The 26,762-nt window shown below is 44.7% G+C and overlaps 1 protein-coding gene across 1 annotated transcript in view; it reads left to right on the top strand.

Moving 5' to 3' along the window:
* The window catches only part of CROCC2 (ciliary rootlet coiled-coil, rootletin family member 2), a 324,826-nt gene that overhangs the window by 104,904 nt on the left and 193,160 nt on the right, over positions 1–26,762 (top strand). The window contains exons 4-5 of the mRNA XM_075340867.1: positions 23,843–24,001; positions 25,564–25,647. Coding sequence (XP_075196982.1) covers positions 23,843–24,001; positions 25,564–25,647 — 243 coding nt within the window. The remainder of the gene's footprint in view (positions 1–23,842; positions 24,002–25,563; positions 25,648–26,762) is intronic.

Below are 26,762 nucleotides of genomic sequence, written 5' to 3'. Positions count from 1 at the left end.
ACACAACGATGTGTGCTGCCGCAGGAACGAGGAACAACATCGGACTGTCGCGTCAGCGTAATTATGGATTACGCCGACGTTGCACCGATGATACGATTACGACGATTTTGCTCTCATTAATCGTATCATCGAGCCTTTACACACTACGATGTCGCATGCGATGCCGGAAGTACGTCATTTTCAATTTGACCCCACCGACATCGCACCTGCGATGTCGTAGTGTGCAAAGCCCGCCTAAGACTGGGTCAGCTAACCGTTATCTATTGTGCAGTGTTATTATTATTTATTTATTTATTTATGTATTTTTATGGAGATGAAACCAGAAGATTGCATACACTATCTAAAAAGAAACATCTGCATGTTTTTCTCACTATCTGACATGAAATCAAAATAAACCTTCCCATTTTAAGTAAATTTGGAACCAAAATTATTTATATTTGCCAAATGCCAGAATAATGAGAGAGAAGTGAACGTTTTAAGGCATTTTTATTACTTTGCAAAGTCAAAAGTTTGCATACATTTAATTAGTATTTGGTACCATTGCCCTTAAACTGTATAACTTGTAATAGTATACGTGTAACCGAGTACACTGGGGATTCATGAACTCAGCATTAAAACAGATTACAGAGAGTAGTAGGATGAGGGTTTCCAGGCCGCGCCAATGACAACCAACGTTAAGCTGTTAGATTAATGTTGCTTTTATTCCAATTACAGGTCTACGCGTTTCGGAAGGCACCCCTTCCTTCTTCAGGACCAGATGGCAAGAAAACATCAAATCTTAACGCGATTTTAATTTGGTAATATAACCCCTTACGCGATTTTAATTTGGTAATATAACCCCTATTAAAAAAAAAAAAAGAGATTTGATGTTTTCTTGCCATCTGGTCCTGAAGAAGGAAGGGGTGCCTTCCGAAACGCGTAGACCTGTAATTGGAATAAAAGCAACATTAATCTAACAGCTTAACGTTGGTTGTCATTGGCGCGGCCTGGAAACCCTCATCCTACTACTCTCTGTTATCTGCCAAACCGAGGGACTGCTGCCGTGACGTTGGATTTATCTACACACATGCTGTTATAGGAGTTGTGACTGTCACAACCCCTATAGGTGAGTAGTACCTTATTTCCTTCTACCCCAATGCTACTTGGGTAAGACCCTATTGCGCTTCTTTTTCTCCACAGTTTAATTATCATTAAAACAGATTGGTATAGGCCCGAACTTTGTGAGCAAGATAATGGCATTATACTCCAGACCATCGGCCAGAGTCAGGGTTAACGGAGCCCTCTCTGACCCGCTGGAAATTAGAAACGGTACCCGCCAGGGATGCCCTCTATCCCCTCTCATTGTTATGGAGCACCTTGCGGTATCCATTAGACAGAACCCCAGTGTACACGGTCTGAACCTCGGAGATAGGGAATTTAAGACAGCTATGTATGCGGATGATCTCCTGCTCTACACGTCCCAACCTCTGATCACCTTCCCTTCCCTACTAAAAGAATTCGAGCGATTCGGAAATCTGAGCAATTTTAAAATAAACTACTCCAAAACAGAGGCATTAAACATCTCCCTTAAAACAGAAGAAGTTTCCATATTAAAAGAAAAATTCCCGTTTCGATGGCAGACATCTTCGATAAAATATCTAGGGGTATCGATTCCATCCAATTTGGGGATGCTTTATTCCTTAAACTACCAACCCTTGTTAAATAGAACCCTAAAGGACATGGAAGAATACAACAAACGGCCCCTTTCGTGGTTCGGGCGCATAAACGCTTTTAAAATGGATATATTACCACGATTCCTCTACATTTTTCAGACAATACCTATAAACCCCCCTCTGGCCTTCTTCAAGACACTGAGGTCCGCATTGGTACGCTTCGTATGGAAAGGGGGAAAACCAAGGATTAGCTATCAGACTTTGACCAGGCCCAAACAGAGGGGGGGGCGGTTTGCCGGACTTGCGTACCTATCATCGTGCTGCTCTAGTGGCCAGACTGGTAGACTGGCGATTCCACCGAGAGACCAAGCAGTGGGTGACTTTGAAACAGCTTTATACCCCGGTTCCACTTGGTTTACTTCCCTGGCTGATGCCAAAAGAAATAGAGGACATAAGGAGGCAGGTGGAGCCAAACGGAATATTGCTCAAAGCGACATTAGAGGCATAGGAGGCCATAAAGATGAAAGGTGGCCTGATTAGCTCGCCCACTCCCCTGGCACCTTTGTTCGGCAATCCGGGTTTCCCCCCAGGGTACACGGCAGAGAGATTTCTTGGATGGCAAAGGAGATCAGACATCAGACTGGGGCAGATCCTACAGGACAATGACTTGCCCTCTTTTGTAGACCTACAGGCTGCATTCCCGGGGAGACGATTGAGGTGGCTCGAATATATCCAACTTCGCTCCTTTGTGAAATCCTGGCTGAAAGGGGGGCGGCCCCCCTCTCCGGACACGCCCACCCAGTTTGAACATATATTTCTGCAGGGTTCGCCTCCGTCACACCAGATCTCCCTCATTAGCGGCATGATGAACAGAAACCTTCACACTGGGGATCCTAGCCATATTAGAAGATGGGAAGCGGAATTAGGCTTCAACCTCTCCGATGATGAAAAACAAAAAGCGTACGTGTTTTCCCACAAGATCTCAGTAGCATGCAATGCCCGGGAAAAGAGTTACAAGTTATTGGCAAGATGGTACCAAGGTCCGGCTAACCTGCATAGAGCCTTCCCGTCGGTCCCAGAGGAGTGCTGGCGCTGTGGCTTGGGTAGGGGCACGTTATCACATATTTGGTGGGGATGTAACAGAATATCCAATTTCTGGATTAAGGTTTTTACAATCTACAACCAAATGACAGGAGAAAACATAGCTCCCTCCATAAAGATTGCTCTTCTTTCTATTCTACCCGGCTCATTGGGGCGTCAAAAGAAGTGCCTTTTGCGGTTCTTTTTGATTGCGGCCAGAGCAGTCATCCCAAGACACTGGAGGTCCACAGTGACCCCTGGAATGGGGGAATGGCAAGCGGAGCTATCTCATTTGTGCCATATGGAGGAACTTTCATCTTGGGTTACGGGCACCAACGAGAAGTTTATCAGACTATGGCAGCCGTGGATCATGTTCAAGGAGTCCCCTGCCTTCCGGGATCTGTTCCAGTGACAGCGCACTTATAACTCCCCTTTTACCTCCCTCCCTAGTCCCCTTGTGAATGTTTTCCCGACCCCTCCTTTCTCTCTACTCTGCTATTTTCTCTTTTTTATCTCTACTCTGCTATTGACACACACTCTAACATAGCCGCTTTCTAGTATGGTATAACATATAGATCGATGGGCTTAGCTATGCAAATGCAGAAATAAAACTACTGCAACATGTAAATATGAAACTGTCACAAGGGTCTGGGAGACCAAGAGATCGAACAGATAAACTAGCAAACCCTAAATAAAAGTATATATTGGTCTGAAAGTGTATTATGAGGGCTATATATGTACCAAGGGCAGTGGCCCACCTAGGCAAATTGTAGTGGCAAATCCTCTCTTCTCTTTTCTGTATGCATGTTATTTATTCTTCTCTTGAAAAATTTCTATAAAAACGGATTGGTTAAAAAAAAACAAAACTGTATAACTTGGGTGAAACATGTTAGATATCCTTCCACAAGCTTCTCACAATAGTTGGTAGAAATTTGGGTCCATTCATTCTGACAAAACTGGTGTAACTGAGCCATGTTTGTAGGTCGCCTTTTTCGCACCAACCTTTTCAGCTTTGCCCATAAATTTTCAGTAGAATTGAGATCAGGGCTTTCTGATGGCCACTCCAAAACATTGATTTTGTTATCCTTAAGCCACTTTGTAACCAGTTTGGCAGTATGCTTCTGGTCATTGTCCATTTAGAAGGCCCATTTCTACCCAAGCTTTAAGTTCCTAACTGTTTTCTTGAGATGTTTCTTCATGCCACATAATCTTCCTCATGATGCCATCTATTTTGTGAAGTGCACCAGTCCCTACTGCAGCAAAACAACCCCACAGCATGATGCTGCCACCCCCGTGTTTCACAGTTGGGATGGTGTTCTTACACTTCAAAGCTTCTTCCCTTCTAATTTAAAATGTATGGTCAAACAGTTGAAATTTAGTTTATGGAGACCACAGGACATGTCTCCAAAAATTAAGATCTTTATTCCTGTGCGCATTTGCAAACATTAATCTGGCTTTTTTATGTTTCTTTTGGAGTAATGACTTCTTCCTAGCAGAGTGGCCTTTCAGCCCATGTTGATAAAGTACTCGTATTGGTCATGTCACATACAACGACGACGACGTCGCTGCTAAGTCAACATTTTCTGTGACGTTGCAGCGACGTCGTCATCGCTGTCGTTGTGTGTGACATCCAGCAACAACCTAGCCCCTGCTGTGAGGTCGCCGGTTGTTGCTAAATGTCCTGGACTATTTTTTGGACGTTGCTCTCCCGCTGTGAAGCACACATCTCTGTGTGTGACAGCGAGAGAACGACGAAATGAATGTGCAGGGAGCAGGGAGACGGCTTCTGCGGACGCTGGTAACCAAGGTAAATATCGGGTAACCAAGCAAAGGCTGCTTGGTTACCTGATATTTACCTTCGTTACCAGCGTCCGCCGCTCTCAGGCTGCCAGTGCCAGCTCCCTGCTCCCTGCACACGTAGCCAGAGTACACATCAGGTAAATAAGCAAAGCGGTTTGCTTATAAACCCGATGTGTACTCTGGCTACGAGTGCAGGGAGCCAGCGCTAAGTGGTCTGCGCTGGTAACCAAGGTAAATATCGGGTAACCAGCTAAGCATTTTGCTTGGTTACCTGATATTTACCTTAGTTACCAAGCGCAGCATCGCTTCTACGCGTCGCTGCTGGCTGGGGACTGGTCACTGGTCGCTGGTGAGATCTACCTGTTTGACAGCTCACCAGCGACCATGTAACGACGCAGCAGCGATCCTGATAAGGTCAGGTCGTTGTCGTGATCGCTGCTGCGTCGCTACGTGTGACCCTAGCTTTTCACTGTGGATAATGACACCAGCATCTTCACAAGGTCTTTTGCTTTTGTTCTTGAGTTGATATGCACATGTCTGACCAAAACACAATTATCATATGATGGCTGGACATTCACATCTTGTTTGTACTTGTGTATAAAAGTCTGTACAGATGAACGAGGCACCTTCAGGTGTCTAGAATTTGCACCCAAGGATGAACCAGACTTCTGCAAGTCATACAGTTTAAAGGTCCCGTCACACGTAGTGACGCACCAACGATCCCACCAGCGATCCAACCTGGCAGGGATCGTTGGTGCATCGCTACATGGTCGCTGGTGAGCTGTCAATCAGGCAGATCTCACCAGCGACCAGCCAACAGCGACTCGTGTAACGATGCTGCGCTTGGTAACCAGGGTAAATATCGGGTAACTATGCAAAGTGCTTTGCTTGGTTACCCGATATTTACCCTGGTTGCCAGCGTACATCGCTTACAGGATGCCAGCACTGGCTTCCTGTATACGTAGCTAGGGTACACATCAGGTTACTAAGCAAAGCACTTTGCTTAGTTACCCGATATTTACCCTGGTTACCAGCATACGCTGCTTACACAGAGTCGGTGCTCGTTGGTCTCTTGCAGTCAAACACGCCAACGCGTGTTGCACAGCGGGAGACCAACAAGCAAAAAAAGGTCCTGATCGTTTTGTAACAATCAGCGTCTTTGCAGCAGGGGCCCGCACGCTGCTATGTGTCAAACACAGCGACATCGCTGGCGAGGTCGCTGAAACGTCACAAAATCTGGGAGTTTCAGTGATCTCGCTAGCGATATTGCTATGTGTGATGGGGGCTTAAGGGCAATGGTGCCAAATACTAATGAAATGTATGTAAACTTTTGACTTTGAATAAAGTTATAAAACATTTTCTCTCTATCATAATTCTTGCATTTGGCAAGCATAAATAATTTTGTTAATCCTAATTGACCTAAGGCTTCTTTCACACGCCCGTTAAAAACCACGCACATTTTCCACGGAAGTGTCAAAGGTGCGTTTTGCCATTCCGTGAGTCGTGTTTATGGCTCACGTGTGTTCTCCGTGTGTTATCCGTGATAACACACGGAGAACGGGAACTTTCTACTCAACTGTCCCTGGCTTCACTGTCCGTGGTGCTGATCTTCGGTCTCCAGTCCTGCCGACTCCCCGCTGCTGCAGCTTCCGGCCGCAGTGAAGTGAATATTCAATGAACATAATGAGCGGCGGTTGGAAGCAAGTGACAGCAGCGGCGGAGACTGCAGGGCTGCAGAAGGTGAGTAAAGGTTTTGGTTTTTTTTCTTGCATATACATGTGTTTTCTCCGGTGCGTGTCACACGGAACACATCCGTGTGGTACGTTTGTGTTACGTGTGACCCGTTTGCGTTCCGTGTGACACCCGTGATGCCGGAGAAAACGTGGACATGCCTACGTGTGGAGCACACGGGCACACTTATGCTCCACACGTACACACGGTCTATGGCAGAATACGCACATGAACGCAGACCCATTGATTTTAATGGGTCTACGTGTGCCAGTGTCTCCGGTACGTGAGAAAACTGACCATACACGTACCGGAGGCACGGACGTGTGAAAGAGGCCTAAAACAGGAAAGGTTTATTCTGATTTTAGTGGGAAAAACATGCAGATGTAGCTTTTTATATAGTGTATGTAAACTTCTGGTTTCAACTGTATGTCCATGGGGCCTTTATACAGTAAGAAACAATGACTGTTTAAAATCCAATCTATAAATAAAAATTGATTAATGCATAATGACAAATCTAAAGAAAATAATAAAAAATAAAACATGATTGAGAAAATCAAGTGTATTACTTTGAAAATAATGACTTGTTTTATATAAACTCCATAAAAAAGAAATATAAATCCGTGTGTGTCTTTATCCTTTAATTTCAATGCTCACACAGTCATTGACCGTTGAACAAAGGCATTATATCCAATGATCGTAGATCTCTACCTTTATTTCTAAGATCCTCCAGGGTCAGAACAAAGCCTAATGCTATTCTGATGATCTGTGACATAGAATACCTCTGCCTGTCCAAGTCGGGGGGAGAGGTTGAGTCACCACTCTGTGGATTAAACACTAGTCCAATAATAACTCTCCGATGTTTTAACGAGACTGGCACCACTCTTTGTAGGTTCCAACATGTCTCCCACAATGCCATCTGCTTGTAATACCCATTAAGCTGGGGCTCAAATCTCCGATTGTGTGCTGTGTCAGTCTTTGGCAGTCTACCATAAGCCTTGCACACTGACGACAGGGCCCTTGACTGCTTTGTGACCTTGTCCCTCACACCAGATCTCGCATCATCCCCTCCAGCTGCACCTCTCCGCTCCCCCCATGGGACCAGATTCCCACCTTTCCGAGCAGAATTAACGCTCTCTCATAACAGCACTAAATAAACTGTCTGGCTGTTAACAACCCAGTGGGAGCGCTGCCCTCCCCGCAAACGCTTTCCCAGGGACGTGTGATCTCCGACTCCCATCCCTTCCCCCCACAGCTCCCCTCAAGCAACACAGGAGACGTCAAGACTTCACACTTTCAAGCAGAAATGCTTATATAGTGACACATTTTATTGGACAACATAAATATTTCTCTACGGATTTGGTTCAACATGAATGTTTTATATCAGATTGAAAGCTGTCAAGCTAATAATTATTTCCAAACAGTTTTAGTGCCATTTAGCCACTAATTGACCCCCGCGGCAATGTTTTTGTATCCTCTGGCACAAAAAGGTCGCTGTATATGGCTCCTTTTGCGGGCATTTCTCTTAAAGTGGATTTTTTTTGCTATTAAAATTGCCTAAAGGGGGGTTTAAGGTATGATTCACTAAATATAAAAGTAACTATTGAGATCAGTCTGTCTCTATGTGAGCATTAAAAAACAGTACAACGTCAGGCCGATGGCGCCAGTGGGTAACTGAGAAACTGCAAAATGGGCCCTGATGGGTCTAAATTTAGGTGTAAAGAGAAACAGAGCAGCACAGATGTCCTGACGGGGTGTAGTGAGGGGAAAGAGACATTGTAGACATAGTTACCGGAGATAAGAAGGAGAGTCGTGTGATACAGTCATCGAGGAAACGTGGAAAAATAAATGACGGATTCCATCGATTTGAAGAGAACCAGATCTGATGTGCGTCATGGATAATTTGTAGGGAATTATTGATGCCATTTGGCTTTCAGCATATTGTAGACCGAGACAACCGACATAGCCGGGCATTGGTGTAGGCCTCATACAGAAGGCTGTGGGTCCATAATATGGAGGGAAGGCACTCCTTAGGGCACGCGCACACCAACGTGAAATACGGATGAGTGCAATGCGAGAAAATCTCTCTGACCAATGTTAGTCAATGAGGGAGAGCAGTTGGTCAGCTTTTCTCGCATCCAGATTCTGGATGCGAGAAAAGTCGAAATATGCTGGGATTTTCTGCAAGAGTCATATCACTCGCACCTATTCAAGAGAGAAACATTGGACTGCACTCGGATGTTATCCCAGTGCAGTGCGATATACGCACAGGCTGACAATGGAGTAGATGGGAGGATTAACCCCTCCCTCTCCTACGCAGCACCCGACCTCAGCTTCACAGTCGCATGACACCCGGCTCACACTCGCAGCAGAGCCTGAGCCGGGGGTCATTAGCATATCGCATCCAATGATCTTGCATCTCATGCCATACGCTAGTGTGACTCCAGCCTTAAAGTGCTGTATGCTACTCAGTGTTGCTCCACATTGTAGAGTTGTTCCTTAACACTAGAAGTCCCAGAGAGGGGTCATTTAACATTTCTACCTTTGGAACCCAGAGACGGGTCGAATGACCTGAAGGATTTTAGCTAACATCCTATAATCACCGTCTTTTGTTCTGTAATTAAGGCCATTACTGTCGCACCACAGGAGGTTGTTGTTTTCCATTGAGTTTAGCCATTTAATTTCTAGTTAGTTCTATTCAATTTGGACTAAAGGCTGCTTTACACCAGACAATTTATCGTGCGATAGATCGTCGGGGTCACGGTTTTTGTGACGCACATCCGGCATCGCTGGCGATGCCGGCCTGTGTGACACCTCCTAGCGACGCAAATCGTGAGTCGTGTACTGGTCGCTAGGTTCCATAATATCGTTTAATTTAGTTGTTCATCGTTTCCGTGGTAGCACATGCCGCTCCGTGTGACACCCCGGGAACGATGAACAACAGCTCACCTGCGTCACGCGGCCGCCGCCGGCTATGTGAAGGAAGGAGGTGGGCGGGATGTTTACGTCCCGCTCATCTCCGCCCCTCCGCTTCCATTGGCCGGCGGCCGTGTGACGTCGCTGTGACGCCAAACGTCCCTCCCACTCCAGGAAGTGGACGTTCGCCGCCCACAGCGTGGTCGCACGAGAGGTAAGTACGTGTGACGGGGGGTTACCGACTTTGTGCGACACGGGCAGCGATTTGCCCGTGACGCAAAAAGGACGGGGGCGGGTACGATCGATTGAGAAATTGCACAATCGGTCGTACCGTGTAAAGCAGCCTTAAGGGTCATTTGACCCTCTTTCGGGACTTCAGGGGGAGCTCGAAATTTCTGGGACTTCTAGTGTTAATAATATTTGCAGAGGAATCCCATGCACCACTAGTGGATTTCTGTGCGTATTGGGTCCGGCTTCCATCAGGCCAGTCAAACTTTTGGATTATGAAAATCAAAGGCACCAGACTGTTCTTTATCAAGAAAACGTAGCTTTTAATTAATCCTTAAAGGAGATTTCCCAGAAACAAGGTTAATTTTAAAGTTGATTTCCATCAATAGATTTTGGAATAATAATAATTTCCACAATTGGATGTTAAAAAAATGTTCCTCTGCTGAGACAATCTTATGTACTGTGTAATGGATGTGGATGGGATCACAGAAGATTTTCCTCAAAGAAAGAGTCAGCTGTGATCCTGTGCTGTAATGTCTGTATACTTTTTTACTTCCTCCCCCGCCCAGGAGATGTGGTATGATCAGACGTATAATCAGACTATGTCCCTGTACGGTCAGACATGGCAATTACACAGCACATAGCAGGGACACATACAGTGTGTCCACCCATATCCTGTCCACCGCCATTAACTTGAGAACGGCGGCAGCTATAGGCATAGAACTGGTGTCTAGGTATAGTAAAGTAGCCATGCGCTACGCAATGAAACCACTTATAGCGCCACCTGGTGGAAAACAACGGAGTTAGCATTTTTATCTCGAAAACAGAACGAGATAGAGAAAAAAAGTGAATTAAAAAATTGTAGGGCATCATCAATTCAATTCGAATCGACACCTTGCATACAGAAATGCTATGATATGAAACCCATGATCCCCCCCAAAAACATTGAATGCTGGTCACGCATATGGCGCTCATTTAACTTTGATGCTCAAAGTGGCCACCGTCAGCTGCAATGCACATCTGGACTCTGGACAGCATACTGTATCTTGCTGCACATTGTGCAATATGGTAGGTGACATGTTTGCACAAGCATCTGTAATACGTCGTCGTAGGTCCTGCAATGTTGGTGGAGGGGTCACATACACCTGCTGTTTGATGTGACCTCACAGAAAGAAGTCCAATGGGGTCAGGTAAGGCGACGTGGAGGCCACTCCACGCAGCCACCATACCCAATGACTTGTAGGAAGGTCTCCATGAGGTATCGCTTCACGTCCGCAGCCATGTGAGTTTTACACGTTCTAATCATAGCATTTCTGTATGCAAGATGTCAATTCGTATTGAATTGATGATGCCCTACAACTTTGTAATTCACTATTTTTCTCTATCTCGTTCCGTTTTCGAGATAAAAATGCTAACTCCGTTGTTTTCCACCAGGTGGCGCTATAGGTGGTTTCATTGCATAGCGCATGGCTACTTTACTATACCTAGACATCACTTCTATGCCTATAGCTGCTGCCGTTCTCAAGTTAATGGCGGTGGACAGGATATGGGTGGACACATCTCAGCACAAGAACATTTATTCTTAACACATCCAATTGTGGAACTTATTATTATTCCAAGATCTATTGATTAAAATTAACTATATTTGTGGTACAACCCCTTTAACAATGTATTGCAACATTTTGGCCGGATAGGCCATCAACATCAAAAGTAACAAAATAAGTAAATAGTGCATTTAACGTTTTCTGTTCTGAATAGTTGCGCAGCTGCAGAAGCCATGATGTTGCCTGTCAGACACGGCCGATCTCAGCGTAGAGAAGGCAGAAAGGGTTTATTACTGTCTCTGCCTTCATCACTGAACAAACACTGTGTATACACTATAGGAAGCACTGAGAGTCTTTCTTTTACAGTTGTTTTACAGTTGTTTGGACCACATATTGAAAAAAATTAGCCTAGTCAGGAATGGGGAAATGGATTTGTCATCAAAAGGTTAGGGATTATTTAAAAACAAAGTTTTCTTAAAGAATGAGAATCTTGTACTTTGGATTTTTTAAATATAGTTATTCCTTAAGAATTTGCAGTCATCGGAATAATTAAGTACACCTTCTATGAATTTTTACCTTTTTTTACATATAAGAGCATAATATGAAGACATCTGGTCTGGTCAACTGTTTTAATATTAGGTAAATGCAACCTCAGATGAACAGCAACACATGACAAATTCCAAGATCATCGTTACATTTGGTAAATAAGTCTTCATATGGCTTCCATGTTGGTCCTCCTATTAAGCCTAATGGCTTCATAAAAGAACTATCATTTAAATACCGGGATATACTGCTGCATTGTGGTATTGCAGTTTATCGTAAAAGCTATCTGGTGATCTCAGGTTTACATCAAACAAATTTGGTATTGCTGCATCCGTAAAAGATTTAAAATTATTATAACTATATGCTAAATACCAAAAATAGTAAAAAACGCAGAGTTGAAACACAAGAACTGCTTTTTTCAGTCACTCCTTTCCTAACAAAAAATGCAAAAAAAAATATTAAAATATCTTATGTATGCTATAGTGGAGTAAATAAAAACATAAGCTTGGAAAGCAAAAAACAATCTCTTAGGCCTGTTTCACACGTCAGTGAAAAACAGACATTTTTCACTGACGTGTAAAAAATTCATATGTCCCTCCGTGTTCCGTGATTCACGGCACACGTGGGTTGTCCATGTGCAATCCGTGATACGTTATCCGTTACCGTGATTGCACATGGACATATACTCACCTGTCCACGCTCCTGCTCTCTGTGGTGCTGAACTCTCCAGCTCTGCTGTGTTTCTGCCCCCGCTGCAGCTACTTCTGAGTCGGTTGTTCTTGTATAAATGAATATGCATGAGAATAAGCAGCCAGCTCTGAGGCCGGAGACAAGCAGCACTGGAGAAGGTGAGTTAAAAATGCTTTTTATTTTCAATGTCCATGTTTTTGTGGTACATGTTTCACGGAACACACTATAGTGTGGTCCATGGGACATCAGTGATGCCAGAAAAAAATTGACTTGTCTCTGTGCTGCAATTATGGACACACGTATACGCTGCACAGAGACACGGTTAGTGAAAAATCACTGATGTGTGCGCAGACCCATTGATTTTAATGGGTCTGCGTATGTCCGTGATTCTGGTAAGTATAAAAACTAGCACATGCATACCAGAATCACTGACGTCTGAAACAGGCCTTACACCTCTTATATTGAAGGAAAAATAAAAAAAAGTTTCAAGTCTATGAAATGGCAACATTTTTTTTATTTGTTTTTTGCATAGTTCTGAGTTTGTTTTTTTTTATTAAAATATTGAAAACTTTTAAAATTTTGTTGTTATCGACATACTCGTCCTAACCTGAAGAATCCCATTTCTGTTCCATTTTTTTTTTCGCATAAAGAATGTTGTAAAAACAAAAGCCAAAAAACAATGGCAGAATTGAGGTGTTTTTTTCACTCATTTATAACACTTGGAATTTTTATTTTTTTTTTTTTACATTTTTCCATATATTACACGGAAATGTAATATAATGTTGTTCAAAATTTAAACTTGTCCCAAATCAAGCTATCACAAGGCTATCAGACAAATAAAAAGGTCATGGCTGTTGGAAGAAGGGGGAGTAAAAACAGAAAATGCAAACGTAAAAATGTTCGGTCATGAAGCGGATAAAGCAGAAGCCGACATAGCATTGGTGCAACCTCTGGAGCCACACAGAGGCCCAAGAGTAAAGGGTGCTTTACACGCTGCGACATCGCTAACAATATATCGTCGGGGTCACGTCGTTAGTGACGCACATCCGGCACTGTTAGCGACATCGCAACGTGTGACACCAAGGAGCAACAATCAACGAGCGCAAAAACGTGAAAAATCGTTGCTCGTTGATACATCGCTCCTTTTCCAGATATTGTTGCTGCTGCAGGTACGATCTTGTTTGTTGTTCCTGCGGCAGCACACATCACTATGTGTGACACCGCAGAAACAACTAACATCTCCTTACCTTTTTACCGGCAATGAGGAAGGAAGGAGGTGGGCGGGATATTCCGCCCACTCATCTCCGCCCCTCCTCTGCTATTGGACGGCTGCCGTGTGACGTTGCTGTGACGCCGCACGAACCGCCCCCTTAGAAAGGAGGCAGTTTGCCGGCCAGAGCAATGTCGCAGGGAAGGTAAGTCCGTGTGACAGGGGTTAGCGATGTTGTGCGCCACGGGCAGAGATTTGCCCGTGATGCACAACAGACGAGGGCGGGTACGCTCGCAAGCGATATCGGTACCGATATCGCAGCGTGTAAAGTACCCTTTACTGTTTCCACTTTCATCTCCAAAGAAGGTTGAATTGTGCATTGTCAGGAGCTATTGGACTGTAAAGGGCCCATATATTGTGGTTGTGCAGAGGGCCCCTCCGGTCTGTGTCCGCTACTAGTCTAAAGAAACTTCGATATGGCACCATATCAGATTTAATGCATGCAGACATACAGTGGTGCCCCTGCCCATGAAGCTCTAGTTTTCTTTGGAGGTTAGACAGAACTATAAATTGGCCATACTCATGAGCCGTTACAGTAAGAATATCTACGGATAAGACTGAACATAAGATCATAAAAGAGAAATCCTGCTACAGGTCTTCCACCAGGGATTAGTAAAGTTCTTTTAGAAGAGTTCTAAAGACCAAATATCCCCGAAACTGAAAAAAAAAAATGATTATTGTTATTTCTCACTTGGTGTGCATTGCCCACCTGGTATGGAAGACTTACCTATGGTTTGCTGATGAGTCGCCCACCACAGTGCTGCAGCGGTCGCCTCCGGGACACTGTGGGGACTTCTCTTTTAGGGACTTCTGAGTCGTGACGCCACTCTCGGTTTTGCGGTCAGGGTGATGGGTGACCCCCACTGCAGTTTAACGAGCGTCTGGGGCTGATGGTGTCTGCAGTCTGGTGGTATGGCATCCCGAGAGAGAGGGTGCCCCAGGGGCTCGGGTGTTTGTGTGTAGAACAACAGGTTGCAGAAGAACTCAGTCTCAGTCCAAAGTGTCTTGCAACTGGTTTTTACTCACTTTCAAGTGCTTCAAGTGGTACCCGGGCGATGCTGAGATACACCAAATGAGAACCACGTATCCTGCAGGCTGGTATAGGGGGTGACTGCTGGCTCGCCTTCCTAGCACTTCTTGTTTTGGACAACCCCTAACTTAAAGTACCGTGGGATTCATCCAGGGAAGTCGCAGCTGCCTTTTCTCCCCTTTCTGGCCCGTTTGCTGGTAGCGTGGACCAAGGTGGATAGCTCAGGCTCAATCCTCCTTATGGGCCCCCTTGTTGCTGCTGATACTCCGACTCTGTGTTGGTTGGTGTGGGACTTGTAGTCCATTCCACCGGCAGGTTTAGCAGACCACTAAATGGATGTCTGACTCTAGGGACCTGTTCCCCGTGCGTGCCTAGCACTCCAGGAGTCTCCGTACACGACCAGCTGACTAATCTTCTTCAGCGTCTTTCTGTCCAACTTCTGGTGACCGCACTCCCCCGCCAACAGCCACTACACTTGCAGGGTCTGACTAGTGTGTCCGCTCTGCTGCGTCTCCACTTTAGACTCGACTTGCTTCTCTCCTACTCCTTCTCTGACTGACTGCCACTGCAGAACTAGTTTCCAGCTTCTCTCCCACACCACTAGCTGAGATGTGGAGGCCACAGGGGTCCCCTCTAAGGTGTGTGTGAGACCTGGTCACTATGTGTCTGTGCGTACACACCCTATTCAGCCTTTAGGATTACCTATATATATACCACACTAAGCTATAGGTCTGGATGAGCATCATGGCCTTGATGCATTGCTGCAGCGAGGGACAGTAGTTGGATATGCCAGACAGCACATGGTATTGCAGAATTGAAGCACAATTCCAACTTTGGTAATGTTCAGCACTGGAGTGGCACTTTCATTCTAAGCCCCCTGCCTTCTATCCTATACTCACCTTCCAGCAGCTTCACCTTTTACAATGCCGCTACGGTTCCACAGCGTCATCTTGTGACTAACTTCTGACTGGCCCGGAAGTCGGTAGTTATGTCACAAGCTCCCACTGCTAATCTATAAGAGCCAGAACGAGGCTCTCATGGAGATGTATTTATTTGTAACACTGGAGCTGCCGGCAGCACTACATAGCAGTGGTGATACAGGGTGAGGCCGCCAGAAGGTGAGCATCAGACGGGGGCAGGGGACTTGCATTTAAAGCACCACTTCAGCACTGAAATAAAAAAACACTAGAGTGGTGCTTTAAATATACAGGTTGGCACCCAGAGCAATGAGATACAGTGGATCTGGATAGGCTAGTTGGTACTTACAGCTGCTTGCACATGGACCTGGAAATAATGGATGGCATGTGGAGCTGCAGAACTGAATATGCTGCAAGGCACGTGGAACAGTGGAGCTGGATATGTTGAACAATATGTGAAACATTGTGGATTTCATGATGTGACTGCAAGATAGCGAGGGACAGAGGGCTCCTTTACTGTTCCTCACTTCTAGGAGACCCTAGGCTATCCCTAACTTCCGAATTACCCGATGGTGGAGATGTGCCACCCCTGTGCAAGCAGCCGCTGCTGCTCGGATCCGGACCCGCTGCGTGGCTCGAGGGATCCTCCGGACCCGGGGGTCACGCGGACACGCTAAATGAAAACGGGGACGTAGTTGTACGGCCTTGGCCGTATTCGGTTCGTGACGCCACCCACGGTGTGTGGTGAAGTGGGACACCACCGCTGCTGTTGTGGGATACCCGGGGGAGATGTGATAGCAGCCGGATGTTAACCCCTCCGTGGGTAGGGATGGTTGCCCCGGGGCCCAGTTTCTCTGTGCAGGGTATAGCGATGGCAGGTGCCTGCGCGCCCGGACGTACCAGAGGATGTTTGGTTACTCACAAGTAAATGAATCACACGAGTCTTTTGGTAAACCAAGGTGCTGGTGGCCGGCCACCGCGGCCAGTTGTACTCTGGTCCCCCACCAGGGCTTGTGGTCGCTGTCTCTTCCTCTGCACTGGTTGTGGTTGTGTGTTTGGACTTCCCGGTGTGGAACACGGGAGTCCGCTCCCATCTTGCTGTGTGCCTGAGGAGCCGTGCCTGCTGACGCTGACCCGTGGGATCTATGGGCCCTGGCCGTTGCCCTATCCCTATCTGTGGGTGGTTGTCTGCTTTTGGGACTTTGGTTGGGACAGGACCTGTAATCCTGCCCTCAATCGGTTGATTAGCTAGGCCGTTGGTGCCGGTCCTGGCTTCAGGGTCCGAGTACCCCCTTTGTGCACGGTTTCCGGTTGGGTCTCCGGTGTCGGTACCGGCAGGCTCCAACCCTGCTCCGGTCCTCCTCGGATCTGCCGAGCCGTCTTCCCGTCTCCTGCTGACGGAGACCACCATCTGCCACCTAGCCAAGGTACCAGGGCTCCGACCCTGGAACCGTTCAACTTGAACTTCTCCTCTGCTGGAGCTACACTTAGCTCCAGCCCACACTCCTCTCAACTTGAACTACAACTTCTACTGTTTGCTTAACTGCTTAACTGACTGTTATCCCGCCCCGGGCTGTCTAGACCCCTAGGTGGGTGTTCCCTAACCGCCTGGTCCCGCCCACTGGTGTGCCTGTCTTGCCTTGAGGGGGGTGACTAGGGTTTCAGGTCGGCTGTATGTAACCTGGGTGAGGGAAGGTGTTATGCGGGGGCCTATTGTGTGACTACCTGGTTTTGACAGCGTGTCACAGAGATAATGGAGTCCCATGCGTTACTATTCTCCTGACCAGAACTAAAGTGTACTCCCCCAAAATCAGGGAAGGAAGGGGCAGGAGTGTGATGGCAACGCAGATTGAGACAGACAGGGAAAAGCCAAAAGTCAGACACACTGCAAACTCACAGAAACAGACAGTAAGAAACTAATGGAAAAGCAAGAGAAGTAAATCAGCAACAAAAAGGGTTAACACCACAACTGCTCACAGCAACAAAGTACTACAGTCACCACTTAGTCTGTATCACACTTCACCAGACCAGTATAGAGAAGCTATAGCTGGCATTAAAGGAATAATCCAGCCAGCATATATAGGAGGGGAGTGCATGTCACTGGCTCCCCCACAGCATGTGATCGAAGGAGATTACCAAGCAACCCAGCAAAAATTAGCTCTTGCTAGTCTGCCTATGAACCACAAGTCAGTGGGTCGATGCCCGAGTCTGCCTGCTCTGATTAGAGACGTCAGAGAAGTCAGCAGGCAGAGTGCCAGAATCTGTAGTCTCCACATATCCTGATGTCGCCATGAGATGTGTGAAAAAACCTCCTTGTGACAGTGGAATTGTGTCTTGCTAAATTCTACTAAAAAGGGGGCTGAAAGCCCGTACTTACGAAGCGCTCACTGATATCCTAATCAGGCACGAATACTAATATTCTTTATAGCAAGATACTATTTATTTTAATAGCACATGAATAGTTAATGGTACATAGGCATTTAGAACTATAGTCATAGAAACTTATACAATAACAGAAATATGCATCAACATTACCGTTATGTTGTAGCAATCCTTTCACATCGGAGGGAACTCGAGTTAATGATAAGGAATCAACATCATGGCATCTTGCATCACAGGAACAGTGCGTACGTACACTTCAATGTCCTGGAAGGTTTCCCTCACATTAAGCGAGTCCGGTGTATTTTTATAGGAAAATTTTGTAGGTCGTGTTTAAATGGTCACCAGCATGTGACAGCTGAGTCATGTTCATGTAACTTGACCACAAACTGCTGTGGGCACCGGCAGCTTCCTGCACATTTCCTGCACATCCTGCCAGTTCACAACTGGCCGACCACAGTTTGACCATAGTGTTAGTGAAATATTGCAATGAGCCGTAAATTTCATATGCAAGCTTCCTTAAACCTGTCTTTAAGCCAACCACAAGTTTCCGGTAAGTGGAACTGTAAATGTGACTTCCTCATTATCTTAAAACTGCTTCAAAACCTGGTTGACATGTATTCCTTGGTCATCATTAGTGAAATATTATCCAAAGGACATCTCTTTGATACTGAATTATTGATAGGTCAAATAATATCTGGGATCACTCCTATCTTTTGATTATGATCCCTATCTAATCACATTCAAACTTCAGTCATATCACATTGGTATCACAATCGGTCCTTGATCCCAGGGATTATTTTCCATCATCAGTATTCCACTAGAAGAAGATCACTCGGAATATACCATACCATGACCAAGAAATATCGTTTGCCACAAATTTTGTTTTCTTGGTTTGTTTGGATAAACGTTGAATCACAAATATAATCACTTTCACTACTTTTGTACAGTATATGAAAACTAAAAGCAATATTATCTGAAAAGCTCCCTTGAATATCATGTGTTTTGGCATTTGCTCGATATTCAAAGGAATCATTACACATTACATTTCCCGATATGTTACTACAAGTTTCACTAGTCCCATTTATGAACATATTGGCACAAGGCCATAACATATCATGAATTGTCCTTTCCACTAAGCTGGGTTTAAAAGCATCTACAGTATTTATAGCTGTCCCAAAACTTATTTTTATATTCTCTATAGGGATGAATTCCAGGTTAGTCAGTCCAGTCTTATATCTTAGTACCCAAATTCCTCCCTTAAAAGCCAGATATTGCAAATTGGTGACTGTTGCATTCAAATTGCTTTGCCACCATGGAAGATTGATCCATCCCACTATGGAAATGGGTACTGTAGTATTCTATAGACGAACACTTCGAGTGTCTTTATCAGCAAGATGATCAGAACAACTTTTCTACTTTAAGATTTCCTCCATCGATACCGGGACATCCAGATAAGGGATACTGGTGGCTGTAACCGGAGAATGTGTACAGATCCAGCAATCTGTGTGTTGAAAATGTGATGGTGCATCAGAAATTCATTCGCCACAGGTTCCTCCTGATGTAGACTTGTCCATCCAACGACCAGAGAGGCAAACATCAAACACAGGAATTTCTCCATCTCATCACTATCGAGCTCTTCCCAGTAACCGATACCATGGATTCTGCTTATTTACCACACCTTCTGCAAATAAAGATACACTATTATTCCTGTAAATAACATTTTTCTTGTGGGACATATTCCCACTTCTCCACTCCTGGTGTCATTATCAGGAGAGTAAGATCTTTTCCGACCGCTATTACCTCTGTCTCTGAGGGCGGTCCTTGGAGGTTTTGAATCCATATTTTTTGCTCCTACATTTTTAATATTAGAGGATCCAAAACCTTTAGTACCCCGTATTGTTAATTCTGCCGGGGCAGTTCCTTCTCTTATTTCAGACAAGTTTATTGGAATTATCAACACCTGAGCCACCTTCTGGTGTTTCATCAATATCAAAGGTTCATTTCCAAAATTTAGCATCAGTACCTTGATTTCTCCCTGATAATCTGCATCTATTACCCCTTCCACCACTATGGCTCCTTTTAACACTAAACTAGAATGAGTGGCTATTTGACCATAATGATCCTTTGGTGTCTGGCAACCCAATCCTGTTGAAATTGGTTTTACCTTACCTGGGGGTACCACGACAGTTTCCAATGTACTGAGGGCTACACCTGCTGAATAAGGTGGCGCTCTTTCTGGTGTGCCCAAACAGCTGTACCTTGCCTTGTCAACTGTTGGACTGACTTGTCTGATGGCTGCTGCTTTATCTGCTTCTGAATTAAACAAACGTTCAAGTGAGTTAGTAGGGACATGAGCATCGACATGAAATACAGTGGTCTTGGTAGATTGAATAATCCCTTCAATGTCTTGCCACACTTCCCTGACCATCTCAAACGCATTTTGCTGTTCCTCTCCCCATTGGAACTCATATTTTTTACTCGTTACTTTGTACAAATGAGCCAACATTTGTCCCAAATGAGGGATATGTTGTCTCCAAAAATCAAACAATCCAATATAAGACTGAGTCTCCTGTTTGGATTTAGGGACCGGAAAATTAATAATTTTCTGTCTGGCATTGGGCAAGATCTCTCTGTGCACCTTGTTCCACTGAATCCCTAGAAATGTTACCACCTGAGATGGTCCTTGAACCTTGGCATCACTGATCTCCCATCCTTTACTCCACATATGAGCAATTTTTACGGCAGCTTTTTCTGCCACATTCTGATAATGTTCCAATTTATCCTTCAACAGTCTGGTATTACATTCCATAACTGTTTTCAGGCCACCTAATTCTATCATCTTTTGTTCCATCTGGGAACTTTTCTTCTGCATCTTTAGATTACGCTCATGCATTACACTATATGCACTTGCCAAAATCCAGATGCGCCGTCCTAAAGACACTACATCACCTGCTTTCACAGGGACACTACCGAATACATTCACAACATCAGTAGCTTCACTACCCTTAAGCTTATCCTGCCATTGTTTGCGCCGTGCTAAAGACACTACATCACCTGTTTTCACAGGGACACTACCGAATACATTCACATCAGTAGCTTCACTACCCTTAAGCTTATCCTGCCATTGTTTGCGCCGTGCTAAAGACACTACATCACCTGCTTTCACAGGGACACTACCGAATACATTCACAACATCAGTAGCTTCACTACCCTTAAGCTTATCCTGCCATTGTTTGTGCCGTGCTAAAGACACTACATCACCTGTTTTCACAGGGGCACTACTGAGTACATTCACAACATCAGTAGCTTCACTACCCTTAAGCTTGTCCTGCCATTGTTCTACCAATCCACAAGACACTACATCACCTGTTTTCACAGGGGCACTACTGAGTACATTCACAACATCAGTAGCTTCACTACCCTTAAGCTTATTCTGCCATTGTTCTGCCAATCCACAAGACACTACATCACCTGTTTTCACAGGGGCACTACTGAGTACATTCACAACATCAGTAGCTTCACAACCCTTGAGCTTATTCTGCCATTGTTCTGCCAATCCACAATTGACCAATTCATGTGCTATAAAATTGTAGGGAGCCTCAATCCAGCTCGGGATCTCCACAACAACCTCCTTAACATTATCCTTACGTTTTCTGAACATTTTGACACTATGCAAAGATTGAAAAAATATTTGGAATTTTGCCAAATATATGTTTTTAATTTCTAAATTACAAAAATTCGTTAATTACTTCTTATAGAAGTAATCCTGCCGACTACGCCAATTTATGTCTTGCTCAATTCTACTAAAAAGGGGGCTGAAAGCCCGTACTTACGAAGCGCTCACTGATATCCTAATCAGGCACGAATACTAATATTCTTTATAGCAAGATACTATTTATTTTAATAGCACATGAATATAATCAATGGTACATAGGCATTTAGAACTATAGTCATAGAAACTTATACAATAACAGAAATATGCATCAACATTACCGTTATGTTGTAGCAATCCTTTCACATCGGAGGGAACTCGAGTTAATGATAAGGAATCAACATCATGGCATCTTGCATCACAGGAACAGTGCGTACGTACACTTCAATGTCCTGGAAGGTTTCCCTCACATTAAGCGAGTCCGGTGTATTTTTATAGGAAAATTTTGTAGGTCGTGTTTAAATGGTCACCAGCATGTGACAGCTGAGTCATGTTCATGTAACTTGACCACAAACTGCTGTGGGCACCGGCAGCTTCCTGCACATTTCCTGCACATCCTGCCAGTTCACAACTGGCCGACCACAGTTTGACCATAGTGTTAGTGAAATATTGCAATGAGCCGTAAATTTCATATGCAAGCTTCCTTAAACCTGTCTTTAAGCCAACCACAAGTTTCCGGTAAGTGGAACTGTAAATGTGACTTCCTCATTATCTTAAAACTGCTTCAAAACCTGGTTGACATGTATTCCTTGGTCATCATTAGTGAAATATTATCCAAAGGACATCTCTTTGATACTGAATTATTGATAGGTCAAATAATATCTGGGATCACTCCTATCTTTTGATTATGATCCCTATCTAATCACATTCAAACTTCAGTCATATCACATTGGTATCACAATTTGTGAAGCTGGATGGCAGGCATTTGGAACAAGCAGAGCCGACTGTGTGGAATAGCAGAAATTAGTTTGCCAAGAAAAACACTTTGAAAGATATTGTGAAGCATTGCAGCAGACTTGGGTTTTGTGCCATACAGAGTTTAGGAATATGGTAACCAGCGTGGCCACTTAACTATATGAATACTCCTACTGTGTACTGCTAGAGCAGACCTAAAATGGCCCAAGGGAGTGACATCAGAGGTACATGCCAAGTCACCATGATAAGTCGCCACGCATAAGAGCAGAGAGACCGGGCCAGGGAATGAGGAAGCAGAGCTCGGACAGGCGAGAAACAACTGTCTTTTAATCAAAAGATGACTTTTTCTTTTAGGGGTACTTTGCACACTACGACATCGCAAGCCGATGCTGCGATGCCGAACGCGATAGTCCCCACCCCCGTCGCAGCTGCAATATCATTGTGATAGCTGCCGTAGCGAATATTATCGATACGGCTGCTTCACATGCACTCACCTGCCCTGCGACGTCGCTCTGGCTGGCGAACCGCCTCCTTATTAAGGGGGCGGGTCGTGCGGCGTCACTGTGACGTCACACGGCAAGCGGCCAATAGGAGCGGAGGGGCGGAGATGACCTCCTTCCTTCCGCATAGCCGACGGGAGCCGCAGGACGCAGGTAGGAGATGTTCCTCGCTCCTGCGACTTCACACACAGCGATGTGTGCTGCCGCAGGAACGAGGAACAACATTGTACCGTCGCGTCAGCGTAATTATGGAATTTTCCGATGCTACACCGATGATACGATTACGACGATTTTGCGCTCGTTAATCGTATCATCTAGGATTTACACACTACGATGTCGAGAGCGACGCAGGAAGTGCGTCACTTTCGACATGACCCCACCGACATCGCACCTGCGATGTCGTAGTGTGCAAAGTACCCCTTAGTCTGTGTTTGACGTGTACACCCAGTATATACTCCAGATATAGCCAAGATGTATGAAGTTTGCTAAAAATGAAATGTATATTGCAGGCTGACCGTTGTAATGGCCAATATCTTTTTTTCCTGATTATTTCACGTCACTCTCAATCCATGTCTCATTTCTCTAAAGCCTAAACATCCGTTTTCATGTCTCAGCCATTTCAATCCTTCAAGTCTTTCTTTCACTTGTTTAAGTCTCTTCATCTTCAGTGATTGACGTGGATTATATAGGGAAAACAACTGTGCGTTTAATAGTTTCCTCAGTCTATTGTATGCTCAACATTGACTTCATACATCGTAGGAAAGGAAAGAAAGGGTGATAAAACTTACATTGTACAACATACAAGGAGTTGAGCAGTAAAACACAAAATTGACTGAACAGTTTCAGATCCTGGGCTGTGAGATGGAGGCCACATGCTATTTTTAATATACATATATATTTTTAAATCTTTTACCACATTTTATTATACATTTCAGCTGGAAAAGCGTCAAATGCAGAGATCAGGAGAAAGTGAAGCCATGCTGGATTTAAAACACCGCTTCCAGGAGGAGGAGATGGCATATAAGCGTAAATTATCTGCTTACCAGGAGGGGCAGCAGCGCCAGGCCCAGCTGGTGCAGAGATTGCAGAATAAGGTGAGTTATACTTCTGTGTAGTACACAACCATTATTCCATGTTTATATAGAGTTTTACACAAAACTCGCCCACTGTCATGGTGGCATCAGACGCTGTTCACATAGCAGATTATCACATTCCGCCCAGTGGTTTCTCTAGTGTTTCTGATCTACATCGGCAGACTCTGGCATTGACCAGCTGTGTGCTCAGTCATAGACAGGCTAGCAAGAGTTAACCTAGCCTGCTTAATATGCATCTGGGATTCCATGTTGTAAGGAAGCCTTTCACATTTGCTCCTGTCATACTTAGGTTGGAGGAGATCTTCCACCCACGCCGACTATAGTTTTTGCTGTGTTGGTCTGTCCCAGATTTACTAGAGAGAGAGTAGCATGTGCTTGGGGTTGTTGTGGAGTTTACCCGTTATCTTGTTGTTTCCACCCTGCTCTTGTTTTCCTCCTAATCTCTTATTGTCTTATACCTTTGTGTGTGCATATTGTGTGACAGAGTTTTAGTTTCCCCTGTTTGTCTATTTCTATAGGTTAAATCACTCCTGCCCCAGCCCCCTCCTGGGGGAGAGAGAGGGAGAGTATAAGATCAGGGCTGGTCAAGAGCAGGGCCAGGAAGGAGACTCAGACATCCCCACCATTAGGGGTATCTCTGAGAATGATAGCATATGGCCTCCTAGTCTGAGGGCTTAGGGGCCCTTGTTTACCGCTATTCTCATAGTCCCACGTGACATTACTCGTAAAAATAGAGGCTAGTAGATTATAACCTATTGACAGAAAATTGACAATATATGTCATGAATATATTTCCGGGACTCAAATATTTTGAGAATGGGAGACCCTGACCCACGTTCCAACTAATTAAATAGCCAACAATTCCTGTCAGGGATGTAATGCAGGGGTAGCATCTTATGTGGACAGCTCTTTCCACATTTTCTTTTTTTTTGCCTTGGCAGCAGGAGTCGGGGGTCAATGGACTCACATTCTCATAAAGATGAACTCTTGTGAGACATTTATAGCATATACTGCAAATATATCATATATAAAGTAGAAAACCCCTCCTATTTAATTAGTAACATTTGCAAAAAAAAGTTCATGTACAATATGAAATGTTTTTAAAGTGAACCTGACACAAGGTTTTTGCTATATAATCTATGTAGGGGCAGAGACACTGATTCCAGTGATGTGTCACTAACTTGGCTGTGTTTTGCCATCCCAATACAATCTGTATTCTATCAGCAGGAGAATATCATTACAGGACAACTGTCCTAGTGCCCACTAGTCTAAACACACCCACGGCACTGATTAGCAACTTTATGTCAGTATACAAAGTACACAGTACACAGAAAGCTGTGGTTATACACAGATCAACATCTGAGCTCTGCTATATCTGCAGCAGAAAAACTGTGATTCTGTCACAACTGCTGCTGACAGTAATCTAAGTGACACATCGATGGAATTAGGGTCTCTGTCCCTATGTCATGCTGCTGTCAGATTACATAGCAAAAACCTGCTGACAGGTTCCATTTAACACTGTCTGATTCATCACTTTGTCTAAACCGTGTGCTTGTTCTGCAGGTCTTACAATATAAAAGTAGATGTGGGGAACTGGAACAACAACTCCTAGAGAAAACATCAGAAAGTGAGCAGCAGAAATTATTGGTAAGTGGGGGGGCAGCCTCCTCTGGAAAGTGTGTGAATCACAAATATATGTGACCAAAGAAACCCCCCAAAACATTAGACATTAGTCAACTGAGTTGTGTTTAAAATGAATAAAAACGACACAGGAAAGGCCTCCTCTAGTGGATCCTTTTTATACATGCTGCAAACTGTAAAGAAAACTCGCTTTAAAGGCTATGAACACCTTTGACATTGGAAAAAATAATTTGTATATTTGTTGGTGGTTAATTTATAAAATTGATAAAGTTTCAATCTTTAAGCTTCATTTGTAAATCCCTATGTAGTTTGCAGCATCAGCCAAGTTTCAGATTTTTCTCTTATGGGAGTAACTCTCCCAGTAATATAGGCTGGATGTCCATATTCTCCTCCTCGCTGATCTCCCTGCACACTGGTGGTTGGTTTGTTAATTGCACCTCAGTAGGTGTGAGGCCAGCAAAGTTCAGGGTTTAGTGATGGTATAAATTCTGCTGCCAGGTTGTCTTAAAGTAGACAAGTAGCATGTTTAAGTTCTGTTATACCAAACATTATGTCTGACAGAATATAAAGTAGAGAATCTGAAAGACTCTTTGAATAATTACAAAGGGAAACTGTGTTAGGCCTCTGACACACATCCGTGCCGCCGGTACGTGTTTGGCAATTTTTTCACGTACCGGCGGCACGGAGACACGTGGACCTATGTTTTCACTATTGTATGGACACACGTAAGTATTTTGGAACAGAACGTGTGTCCATTCCGTACTTACGTGTGTCCGTGATTTTTGCACGCTGACATGTCCACGTATTCTCCGGCAGCACGGGTGTCACACGTCCCGCACCCATACCACACAGATGTAGTGTGGCTGCGGTTCCGTGTGACACGCGCCGGAGAACACGTGTCATTAATTTTAAAATAAAAAAATCAAATACTCACCTCCACCAGCCCCGCAGATTCTACCGCTGCAAACTGTTCCTGCCGGCCGCCGCTCGTTATGAGCGTGTAAAGTAGGTGGGCGTGCTGTACCGGGCGCTGATCTCCGCCCCCTCCGATCGGCCGGAAGCAGCGTCAGCGGGGAGTGGGCGGGGCTGGAGCCGAAGATCAGGACCCTGGACAGCAGCGC

The sequence above is a fragment of the Anomaloglossus baeobatrachus genome, chromosome 3 (genome assembly GCF_048569485.1).
Source record: "Anomaloglossus baeobatrachus isolate aAnoBae1 chromosome 3, aAnoBae1.hap1, whole genome shotgun sequence".
Classification (NCBI taxonomy): domain Eukaryota; kingdom Metazoa; phylum Chordata; class Amphibia; order Anura; family Aromobatidae; genus Anomaloglossus; species Anomaloglossus baeobatrachus.
Note: the sequence above shows the minus strand (reverse complement) of the source record. Positions and strands in the feature narration are given on the sequence as shown.